Here is a 12,304-nt window from a genome sequence, read left to right as displayed (position 1 = left end):
AGCTATTTGAAGTTTCGGAAGCTCCTCAAAACCTTCCTCTTCCCCTAGGACTCCTAACACTGCATTTCCCTCACAGTAATCTCTGCTCTACAGCGCTGGAACGCTCCTGGGTAACCATGCGCTGTATAAATTCACTTCCATTCCATTACATTCCATAGACAACAAAAAAATCTGATATACATGCATATCTACATGTGTTGTTTTGACTCCCTGACTTTGGGCGGAGAGGAGTTTTTATTTGAAAAAACAAATATATTTATTTTATACAATTTGAATGTTTTATTTTGAAAGAAGAGGTAATATTTTTGAAAAGGTAGGTATTTTCAGCTTGCATAACAGTTTCCAAATTAAACTGTGTTGTATAGAATACATGAGCAATTAAAAGAGTTAGTGAGCATTTGTGTTACATACTTCTGCTTTATTCCAAAAGGTTGCTCTACGAGCCTTAGGATTTGATGTCAAGAAAGTTGACGTATTAAAGATTCTCAAAGACTATGATTGTGAGGCCCAAGGCAAAATCAGCTTTGAAGACTTCAATGAAGTTGGTATGTATTTCTGCAGCAGTTAAGTGGGGTTATTGTTTAATACATTTCCTTGACTGAATTCAGAATGCATTACTAACCTGCCTATTTAAATGACTTTTTTCACTGAAATATTCTCTGCTGTTTTCTACCTTCGTGCTTTAGCTAGAAAAGTTTGAGGTGATTTCATATGTGATCAATTGCAAAATAATTAATTTAAGGCAGAGAAATACTTAGGTGATAAGTGAAAGGATCGTGAAAATTCTTAATTTAATATCCATTTGCTTATTAAAGCACGTTTTATGATGCAATTCCAATGGGGTAACAAAGCATGGTCCAACATGAGTAAACTTTAAACCGTTTGTTTACAGCTTTGGTAGATGTGGTGGAGGGGAAAGTGAAAAAGAGTGCTCCTAACCTCAAAGTTTCCAATTTTATATCAGGGTATTGAGGTGAACCAGAGGAGTACTGAAAAGCATGCATAAATGTTAAGAAATAAATACATAGAAAATTGTGTGTGTTTTGTAATCACTGCCCAAGCCATTGGGGGTGATTGTTTGGATTTCAGCATCTCTCAACCTTTGAAAGCTTTGCAAGATCTCAGCTGCAACTTTGCAGTGGAACAGTGTCTCATCCAAAGACACTGCTTGTGTTCCGCTAACAGTATTTGATGTGAGGCTGCATCCAGTGGGGGGTGGACTTCACCTGCCAGAAGATGACACATGGCATTCATGGTAAGAGCCCTGCCATTGGCAACCCATTCCTAAAAACACGACTAGCAGAGCTTCAGGGGCCCTATTATAAAGGGTGCACTTTCCCTGTTGTGCCCTAGCGCACATTAAAACAGGTACACCTGGCGTAAACAGTGAAAGTGCTCATTATTACTAAGAATGTACTGCCCCCAGGGCAGTCGTGTACTCGTGCTGCCCCGGGGCAGCGCATTCAAGTGAAATACGGAGTTGCTTTAAAACTGCCACTCCATGTTTCACTGTGCAGGCGGCAACCCACCTGCACTTTTAAAGGGGATTAGAGATCCCCTTGCAAGCAGGTGCAGTCAGTGACTGGGAGAGTCCATTGGATCCCCCTCCCTCTCTTCAGAGGGCTGCCATCAGGGGGCACACTGACCGTTTTTAAAAGGGTTTCTCTGCAATCAGAAGTAGGTACACTCCTCCCTGGGAGTTCAATATAGTACCATCTGTATTTATACCCCAAACTCTTTCATATTAGTAGAAAAAGCTCATCACATTTGATATAAAAAAATGTGAAAACATTATTTTGAATACAATATATTCATGTTTTTGCCCCGAGGCATCCAACCAATTCATTACTTGCTCAATTGTCTCATCATTCTACGTAATCAGAAGCCAAGCTGATTCCTTTCAGAAAGTTCTAGTGCTTGTTTAACTAGAGGGAAAGTAGGAACTGCAACTGTACTTAGAAGTATCATTGTTGCTGAAATTAACATTAGTGCTACTTGTAGATTATTTCACACATTTGTTAGATATTACTGTGTGGAATCTGATTCCACAATAGGCACCCAACTAATTAAAGCATCTCTGTGTTACTGGTTTGGTTAAATGTACCTGTTTGAGGCATGTGAGCTGTAGATCACATGCTATTTACCCCAGACAAAATCTGAGAAGGAGGATCACCCTGAATGGAAAAACCTAGGCACAGGTCAAGGATTTGACTATTTAGGCCATTGGTTCACCATATATGGTACATGGACTAAGCATAAAAGAAATCTAGAAACCACCATGCAACCATTGCTGGTTTGCATTCCTTTAATCATAAGTTTCACTGCTGTGCCTTCTATTCTACCGTACCTTTATGTGGTGTTGGGTCTTCAATACTGCACATCCTAGAGTAGACCTTTGAGTGCATTGTGAAAACGAATGTCTGTCCACCACTAAAAACATGTTATTTAATCTCTATTATATCTCCCACAAGCAACCTCCACTTTGAAATTGTATTTGGAGCTTGGGGTATTGTGTGTCCACTATTTGACTTTATAGTTCTGGATACGACTCTGCGCTAACCTCTAATGAGAAGTCGTTCTGCAAAATCTTTCTTGAGAAGCATATGCCTCGCTCGTCCGGTTTAACTATATATAAAAAGTTTCCTGTTGCCTAGATTTACCAGAGATTTTGCGATTTATAAGTCACTAAAGAAAGACATAAGGAGTAGAATGTCTTCAAACTTGGAGTCTCTTTATTAAAATTTTTTTTTATTTAGAGTGTTTTATAAAGCGCGCACATGACCTAAGGGTATCAGAGCGCTGTACATAGGGTTGAATGAACAAAATGATAGGTATAGACATGTACAACAAAAGTAAAGAGCCACAATAGGCTGTTGCAACAGATAGCACATTAAACAAGAGTTAATATCAATCCCACTCATGAAAATGGATGGCGCACTTGTTCCCCTTGCATCAAACTAAGACTGGGAGTATTCCCAATTGGTGAGGTGACAAAGAAATGGATCATTACCTGTTCTAATTCAGAAGTTTTCCTCTTGCAGGGCGAAATAATAACCAGCTTTCTTTTTTATTATTATTCCCTCTTTGTTACTGTCAAGAGAAAATAACTCTTGCCTCTGTTTAAGATGTATAAGTTAGAAGAACAAATGAAGCCCAGGCGTCTTGCTATTTCATTGAAATACCCCTTTGCACGTTTGTTGTTTCTAATTCTGGCTGGCACATCAGGCAGAAATTCTTGAAGTTTTTATTATTTGTAACGTCAAACATGGAAATCCCTTTTCATTGTGTCATGGGACTGTTTATCTCCTCTCTACTTTTAACCTTTATTTTAGTTTTTTTTTTTTTAAATGCTGTAATGCCACATGTTTTTTATATTCGAATAAATCAATAAACGTAATTTAAGTTGAATGTTGCGTACTGCTTTATAATTTTTATTTGCCTAAATCTTGCATGGTTTACCAGTCTTGTTTTAAAATATATTGTATTGTTTTTCAAATTTACAGCAAAGAGAAAAATACTTTGGTTCAGCCATTATGGTACACAACATTTTTACAGCACAATCATTCATATATATGTTATGTTAGCTAATATTTATAAAACACACAGCTACTCCCAGGAGTGTCCCGGCACTAAGAAACGGAGACCACACAACATCAAACAGAGCATTACACTGCAACGAAGCTCACAGCTGAAAGAGCCATGTTTTTAGACTCCTCCTAAAAGTAAGGAGGTCTGGGATCTGTCTAAGAGAGAAGGGTAGGTTATTCCACAGCCGAGAAGCCACAGTTTGGAAAGATCTACCCCCTACCCGGGAGAGCAGAACCTTCGGAGCCGAGATCAAAAGCTGAGAAGAAGATCTCAAGGTACGCTGTGGAATATGAGGTTGAAATCTTTCCCTAAGGTAGGGGGCTCCAATCTTATGAAATGCTTTAAAAACTAAGACTAAGACTTGAAAATGTATTCTTTTCCACACAGGAAGCCAGTGTAGAAAGGACAGAAGCTGAGTTGTATGAGTCCTAGGCCCTGTCAGAAAAATGGCCCTCGCCACCACATTCTGAATCGCCTGTAATCAGCCCAGAAGGTACTCAGGAAGGCCGAGATACAGGAAATTACATAGTCCAATCTGGACACCACCAGGGCCTGGACCACTGTTTTTCTATAGGGGACTGAGAACAGGGGGAATAAGTTCCACAGCATTCTCAACCCCCCGAAACAGACCCCAGTCACTGATGGACTTGGGCCTTCATAGAAAGGGCCACATCCAATTTGACCCCTAAATTTGTCACGATGTTGACAGAGGACGAAGGGGGGGACATGTCCTGTGGCCACCAGGTGTGCCAAGCTTCATACGGAAGTGTACCAAAGAAAATAATCTCTGACTTCTCAGAGTTACACTTTAGTTGATTGTGTCTAAGCCAGTAGAAGACTTAAGAGAGACAAGTGTTAATTAAGTTGCCGTTGAATTCAACACCCTTCTCACACGTAAACACCAGCTGGGTGTCATCAGCATATGACACTATGTGGGCCCCATATTTCTCGGCAAGGAGGGCGAGAGGGGCCATATATAAATTAAAGTTGGGCTCAATATTGAGCCCTGTGGGACCCCAACATTCATAGGAGGAATCGCAGCGGCAAAAGGAGGAGACCAGATAGTTTGTGATTAAGTGACAATTAAGTATGTATGTTTGATGATTTAATATTCTCCACCTCCTATCTTCCACATGCTTAAAATTGCACATAATCTACGCATAATCGGCATGCCAATCACTGTTCATCTTTTAGTGGCTATATACTGTTGTATCGTTTGTATCTAGAATGAGTCCAGCTAATATTGAAAGACGAAATGGGGGACAGGAGGGTGGCATCTGCTGTAATATCCACTGATAACTTTTACCCCCTCCCTGCCCTCCCAAATATATGATGGTATGTTTTTAGACATCCCCTGGTTTTTAAACCACATTCTTTCCAGTGCACGGCCCTTCCCCATTCATGTAATCTCTGTAATTCGGTTCTTCCCCATTTTTTGATAGTATATTTTTTTCCTATCACAAAAACCTTAGTTAGTATTTACGTATTGTCATGTCAGTATATTTCCATTAGCATTATTAACACTTCCATTTGTATTGGCAGGTCTACAGTTTCTTTTAGTCTTGTTTCAAACTTTTTGGTCTTCTTTTCTAGATGTACCTTTGCTTCAATGACTGTGCGCAGAAAAGTTTCATTTCCGTAAAAATTTTCACTATTCTTATGATTAGATTTCTTTTTGGGCCTGGATAGTCTTTCTCTATAGAAAGTTCTTGATTAATATCATGAAACACTTTGTTCAGTGAGTGGGTCTTCGCATATATGCAAGATTATTTAGGATTTATGAATTTAATGACGATACCTGTGGTAGAGAACTGGTGTTCCAGGTGCGTAGAATTTTTCCCCATGATGGAGCTTTTTAAATATTCATAACTACGCATATTCTAACCCATGTGGGACGCATCCTTCCACTACCTCAGTGGCACCCTAGCGGCTGCAATTTTGGATGGCTTGTGGTGCAGCTGATCCGCATTTTGACACTCAGCCTGCACTATTAAACGGCAGCCTTACGCCGCTGGCACACCAAAGGCAAGCCCGTCTGCATCCGACTAGGGACCAGGACCCAGGACCCCTTCCCCTCCTAAGGTCCATAGAAAGAGTTTTTCCCAACCAACTGAAAATTCTTCAGCCACCATGCTTGGAGTCTTGCAGATTATCAATTGACCCTTCAGCTGATAGGGTCTACTGCAAGTACTGCCACTTTGCTTGCAACCCTGAAGAATCCTACCCTCGTTTTTAGGCAACATACCCACTAACACCCTGGAAGGGCACAGTAATACGAACGGCTCCACCAAGAGTGGTTTCCGCTTTTTTAGTTTAAACTCCTGCTCCTTGCCCAGACACCAACAAATCATCTTCAACTGCTTCATAGATACTGACATCGATGCCTTTTACTCACGGAAACCTGGCTACTCGAGGCCTCAACACCAGATGTCATTTCCACATTGACAATCAACTACTGCATTAGTAGAAGAGATCGCAAAGACAAGTTAGGAGGTGGTGTTGCCATTTTTTATCTTGATACCTTTAAATGTAAAATTGAGGAACTGTCCTCCCTCGATTCCAAAGCCCTCCTCTTCTCACATCATTTGACACCTAAATTTGCGGCCACCGGCTCCCTAATCTATCTACCTCTGGGATACGCCGTAAATTTGGTGTACAAACAACCATGACCTTATTTTTCCATACATCCAAAATGCTAACTTCACACTCTTAGGTGACGTAATCATGCATTTTGAACACCCCACCTACAAATTAAGTCACTCGTTCAGAGACTGTCTGAACGCTCTCAACCTTAATTTGATCAACTCTACCCTCACACACACAAAATCCAATTTTACTGGTCTCCCCATCGATCCTCCCATGCCATTACTGTGAACAGACCACTTTGCGGTTCCTTTCTTCATCCCCATCCACTCCTCTATTTGCCCCGGCGCAACAACAGGCCCCAACATAATGGTCTGGAACTGAGACGCACTTGACATTCCTGCTCTTCATTCCCAGCACCTCTCCCCAACTGGCCCGCCAGGTTGACATAGACCAGCCTGTTGTCTACACTGGCTTAGAAACTCCCATAACACACTACTACCAGCCAAATCCATCTCTCTTGAAAGACAAAAAACTCGGCAAGCGACTTGAAAGGGAGTGGAGAACGTTCCATAATCATAACTCCAAACTAAAATATAAATCTGCTCAAAGCCACTACCAAAGGAATTGCAGAAAGGTTCTTGCCTCCCTCTTCTTCAATAAAATCTCTAAACCCAAAATCATTTGAAAATGCTTTTCAAAGTGGGTAAAGACCTGTCCAGGCCCAGAAAAACAGCACCATCCCCTGCACTGTCAGAAGCCCAATGCGAAGAGGTGGCAGCCTATTTGGTAAACAAAGTTATAAACATTCAACTCACTCTGGCTTTGGCAAGCATTGCCGAGTCCCAGTCCGTAATTAATACGATATCTCCTACTGCTGATCCATCTTCCGTTGCAGGAAACATTCATCTGGAGTTGAGCTAGCCTGAGGCTCAACTTCACTCTTTGCCCACGCTAGAGCCAGTGCAATTTATGGATCTGCTTCAATCGATTAAGTCAGGTTCTCCTCTCGATCCTCTCCCCCCGGCTAAACTGATCATCCTGAGTTCCAACATTCTGTCCCCCTTGGACGAACTACTGAAGTCTTTTCTAAAGGAGGGGTTCCTCCCTCGAGCCTGGAACCATGCCATGGTGCTACCCCATTGGAAAAACACTTGGACCTATCTGACTGGTCCAACTACAGGCCCATCTCTCTACTTCCCATTCTCTCCAAAATACTGCAGAAGCATGTCAACACCCACCTCACTTTGTTTGTAGAAGCCCAGAATGCCCTCCACCCCTGCCAGTCCGGATTCCGGTCCGAGCATAGCACTTAACCCGCTGGAGTTGCATAGCATCTCAGGCGGGTACTGGTCATGGGTGGCACAGCCGCCCTCATCCTATTAGACCTCAGCGCGGCTTTTTAAACTGTGCCTTATCGAAAGGCTGTTCCATCTAGGACTCCAGGGCACTGCTTTGTCCTGGTTGTCTTCCTTCCTGACGGACCGCACGTTTCAGGTTTTCTCTACAAAAGCTGCATCCAATTCACACCCACTCTTTTCTGGAGTCCCACAGGATTCTGTCCTTAGGCCAAAGCTTTTCAACATATACATACACCCTCGCGCGGACCCTAGTGGAAGGCAGTGGCTTTACTCTTTTTTTCTTACGTAGACAATACCTAGAATATTTTCTCATTATCCTTGGAAGATCTCAACTCATGCCTCGGCCATGTGTCTACCTGGATGCATTCAAACTCCCTAAAGCAAGACCGAGGTAATGGTATTAGGTAGGAATCCTCAACTCTGGGGGACCCAGCACTGGCCTTCCTCACTTGGAACCCCTCCTGTAGCCACTCACAAGGTGAAGTGCCTTGATTTTTGGTTAGACTCTAATCTCTCCATGAAGCCCCAAGTGTTCAAGGTCGCCTCCTCATGCTTTGGCACTAGGAGGTGACTTAAAAAGATCCTGTGGATACTTCCCTTCTCGGCCCAGAGAACTGTCACACAGGCCATGATTTTGTCCTGGCTGGATTACAGAAATATCCTATATCTGGGAGCAGACTGTGATCAGACGCCTTCAGGTGGTTCTGAATTCGGCCACCAGACTGTTCTGGTTCCCTAAACACTCCTCCATGTTCCACCTTCTTCATGATCTCCACGGGCTTAAAGTGAACATGTGTATTGATTTTAATGTACTGTGCTAAATTTACCAATTCCACTCGTGCTCAGGGCCGCAGTACCTGCAAAACCTTGTCACCCCCTACCATCCCTCTTGCACTCTTAGCTCTAGCTTTTGCTCGCTGTCTAAAGTTCTTAGAGTCAACGAGCCCTGACGGGTGGCTGCTCCTTCCCAGCATGCAGTCCCAGATTGTGGAACTCTCTCCCGGAATCTATTCGAGGATGTTCTTCCCTTCTTGCCTTCTGCAGAAAGCTAAAAACTTGGCTATTCTAATCCTCTACGTCATGTTGAGGAGCTTAAACCTGGATAACTTCATTACCACTCCCGAAGCTGTTTAGTCTTCCGCCTAAGCGACTATGTGTTTTTCCTGTATTATCCTGCTAGATCCCTACGAATATGTGTACTACCTGTATTATTGGTTCACTTACCTGACTACTTACTTGCATTTTTGATTTACCTGTACTATTATGCTCCCTCACCTATTCATTCTCCTGTTTGTTATTCCCTGCTTTGTAAAGCGCTCTGATATCTGCAAAGATCTTGTTCGCGCTATATAAAACTTTAAAAATAAATAAGTGCTAGGGAACCCTATGGGCAGCTATGCGCTATACAAGACTTCAATAAATATAATAATAATAATACTCATTTCCAGAACCGGAGAATTCTTTGAAGCAAATTCTGGACCTTTTGTTCCTAAGCAAATTCATAAAGATACAAATTGAAAATGACAACACTCCAGGAGGTCATCCAGTGGGTGCGAAAAAAATAACTATATGTCAACTATATTATATACCTAAAGGACATTTACTTTCACATCCCCATGAACAGCACATACAAAAGTTACCTTTGGTTCGTCATCACCCAACCACTATCTGTTGCATTAGTGACAAACCTAAGAACGACAGGGATAACATGTATACCCCTACCTAGACGACTGGTTGTGAAAGGCAAGCTCATTTTCCTAGTGCAAGTCAAGCATCAAGATGGCCATGAGCACCCTGGTTCATGATAATCCTGGAAATCCTGGAAATGTCATCAACACAGCCAGAAAGGGAAAATATCTTTCAGGGGCAGGAATCAGTAAGGACAAGAACCTTACCTCCCCTCAAGAGGATTCAAGGGATCGCAGAACAGGCTCCCCGCTAATGCAAGGGTCCGTTGACAGTGAGGACTGTGGGGAAAATGATGGGCCTGATGACCTCCTGTATCTGACTGATTCACCATGCAAGACGGCATATGAGACCAATTCGGGAATGGATAAAAAATCAGTGGTCACAGGCAGTGGAAAGTTGGGAAAATCTAGTGGTTGTAACCAATATGTACAAGTCGACCTAGTGGAACATGGACAACAGTGGGTTGGCTTTTCGTACAGCCAACTCCAGTGGTGACTATCAACACATGCACATCCCACCCAGGCTGCAGAGCGCACATGGGACTACTCGGTATCAGAGGACAATGGAAAGAAGAAGAGGCTAACCAACACATAAATGTCCTGAAGCTTCAAACTGTTCCTGTCCCTTAAGGCATTCCAAGCTCAAACATAAGAAAAGACAGTGCAAGTCCAAGAAGATGAGACAACCACAGTGCTCTGTCTCAGAAAACAAGGTGGGTCAAGTTTGCATGTGCTGCAAAGCTAGCACAGGAGATTTGAAGTTGGGCTAATCTGAAAAGACAAACCTTGATAGGTGTAGACAATATGGAGGGAGGCAGACTAAGCTGGCAAGCATCTGTAATCTCACAAATGGGAGCTAAACCAACAAGTACTTCAAAAAGTGTTCCATCACTAAATGTAGATATGTTTGTAACCTCAGGAAACACAAACTGCCAACACTTTGCATCCACTCTCTAGGAAATATTGTGTCAATAGACTGGTCAAGGATGTTTGCTTATGCTTTTCTACCAATTCCTCTCATACCTCTAGCGATAAACAAGTGCAAAGAGTCTCAATTGACACTGATCTTAATTGCCCTACAGTGGGCAAGGTAGACGTGGATCTCAGACCTAGTGGAAAAGGTGCAGGGAAACAAAGACTACAGACAACACATGACTTACTTTCCATGCAGGGAGGCAGAGTCCACCACCCGGAAGCCAGCAGTCTGAGTCTAGCACCCTGGCCCCAGACCTCCCAAAGAGACCTGTGGACATTCTAAAGGAAGCTCGAGGAGCAAGTACCAGAAATTGGGGCATGGCAAAATGTAGGAAATCTATCCTGTGGTGCAGAGAAAATGAACTGTGCCAAAACAGGGCACAAGATGTCGCTGTGGTTAGGTACCTACCATACCTCCTAGACAACAGTTTAACCAATGTTTCATTAAAAGTACACTTGGCAGCAATAGTAGCTGACACGAGTACATACAGCGAGAGGCTTCTTCACAGCACTAGTTATAAAAAGGTTTCTAGAAGGAGCATAGAGAGTAGCTTCACTCATATCACCACTGATGCCCATTTGAATCCTGAACCTGGTGCTGCCACAGCTAATAAAGGAACCCTTTGAACCACGCCACAAGGCACAACTAAGGTTATTTAAATGCAAAGACTGCTTTTCCTAACTGCTATCACATCGCTGTGCAGGGCGTGCGAGCTGCAAGCGCTAACCACCCTGGAGCCCTATCTACAAATGCTTAGCATAGTCGTGTGGCCCAATCCATGCTTTCTACCAAAGATCATATAACAGTTCCATGTGAATCAAGCAGTTCAACTTCTGGATTTCTTCGAGCAACAAAAAATAAAACAAGCCGAAAAAGCCTGGCATACTCTGGATGTGCGTTGGGCAGAAAGGACTAAGGAAGTCAAAAAGTGAAGTTAGTTCAAATTCACTTTCGACAACAGGAGATATTGCAAGGTGGATAGTTCAAACAATCAAGATATGCTACCAAATAGCAAGCATAGCTAGAGGTAAGCAAGCCCACTCCCCCATGAGAAAAAAATAAGCCACCTAGGTCTACCTAGCAGAGGTTCCATTAAACAACACATGTAAGGCATCCATGTGTCATCCGTCCACAGCTTCACGAGACACTACTGCGTGGGCATCCAAGTGAACAGTCGTAGGTGGGACAAGGACTACTTCAACAAGCTCAACCTCATTTTAAATACACCGCTACAAAATCCATGCACAGCATGTAAATCCAGAAAAGAATCACACTGCAAAACAAAATGGTTACTTTCCAGTAGGAGTAATTATGCAGCTTGAAGAAATTTGTGGATTCACATACAACCAACCCATCTCCCCAAGACATGAGGTGCAACAAAACAGTTAGCCGGTAAGGGGAAAATAGTATCTGAAAATAGCGATCACTCCCGGGCGTACATCTGCTGTCATAGAGGGACAGGCATAGCACCAAATGGTCAAAGACGATGCCCAACAACAACAAAAATAAGCATTGGCCATGCCAATAGGTTTGGCTTCAAAGGAATGTTGTATTGTAATGTGAAGCATTCCAAGTAAGTAACATGGGAATTAATGTTTATTTGTGCGGAAGCAAAGAACTGCAGAATAATATTGGTGCAGGTTAAAAAGTAAGGTGACAGTTGCACTGTCAAGCCAGACCTTGACATCCATGTAGATCAATGACTGCCCTCTTCACATCCTTTCAGCTGCCAGAGAAAGTCAAAAACCAGGAATTATATTAAAATACTTTAATAGCCTTACAATACCACGTGTGTGCCCCTGAATGTTCAACCTCAAGCTGCTGGATAAATAACGAGGAGGTCGAGCACTTGTTTGGTAGACGCCCACAATGTATGCACAATCAAAGCCCCTCTATAATGATGCTAACATAATTGTTTGGGTACATCTGTTCTGCCAAGCCAGACCATAAAAAAACAAAGAGGGAAAAAGAAAACCAAGACGACTAAGAAATGTTTTCTGGAACTAACCACTAGATGGTGGAAAATGCACAGCATGTGGATCTAGAAAATACTTCGAGCTGCAAAACATCTACCGGTAAGTAACCATTTCGCTATATGACGGTGGATT

The 12,304-nt window shown here is 42.6% G+C and overlaps 1 protein-coding gene across 3 annotated transcripts in view; it reads left to right on the top strand.

Moving 5' to 3' along the window:
- The window catches only part of CETN3 (centrin 3), a 146,030-nt gene that overhangs the window by 98,191 nt on the left and 35,535 nt on the right, over nt 1–12,304 (top strand). For all 3 annotated transcript variants that reach the window (XM_078675367.1, XM_078675365.1, XM_078675366.1), the window contains exon 4: nt 431–545. In XM_078675367.1, coding sequence (XP_078531493.1) covers nt 431–545 — 115 coding nt within the window. The remainder of the gene's footprint in view (nt 1–430; nt 546–12,304) is intronic.

This window comes from Lissotriton helveticus, chromosome 2_1 (assembly GCF_964261635.1).
Source record: "Lissotriton helveticus chromosome 2_1, aLisHel1.1, whole genome shotgun sequence".
Classification (NCBI taxonomy): Eukaryota; Metazoa; Chordata; class Amphibia; order Caudata; family Salamandridae; genus Lissotriton; species Lissotriton helveticus.
The sequence above is the reverse complement of the archived record's forward strand: the minus strand, read 5'-3'. Positions and strand labels throughout refer to the sequence as shown.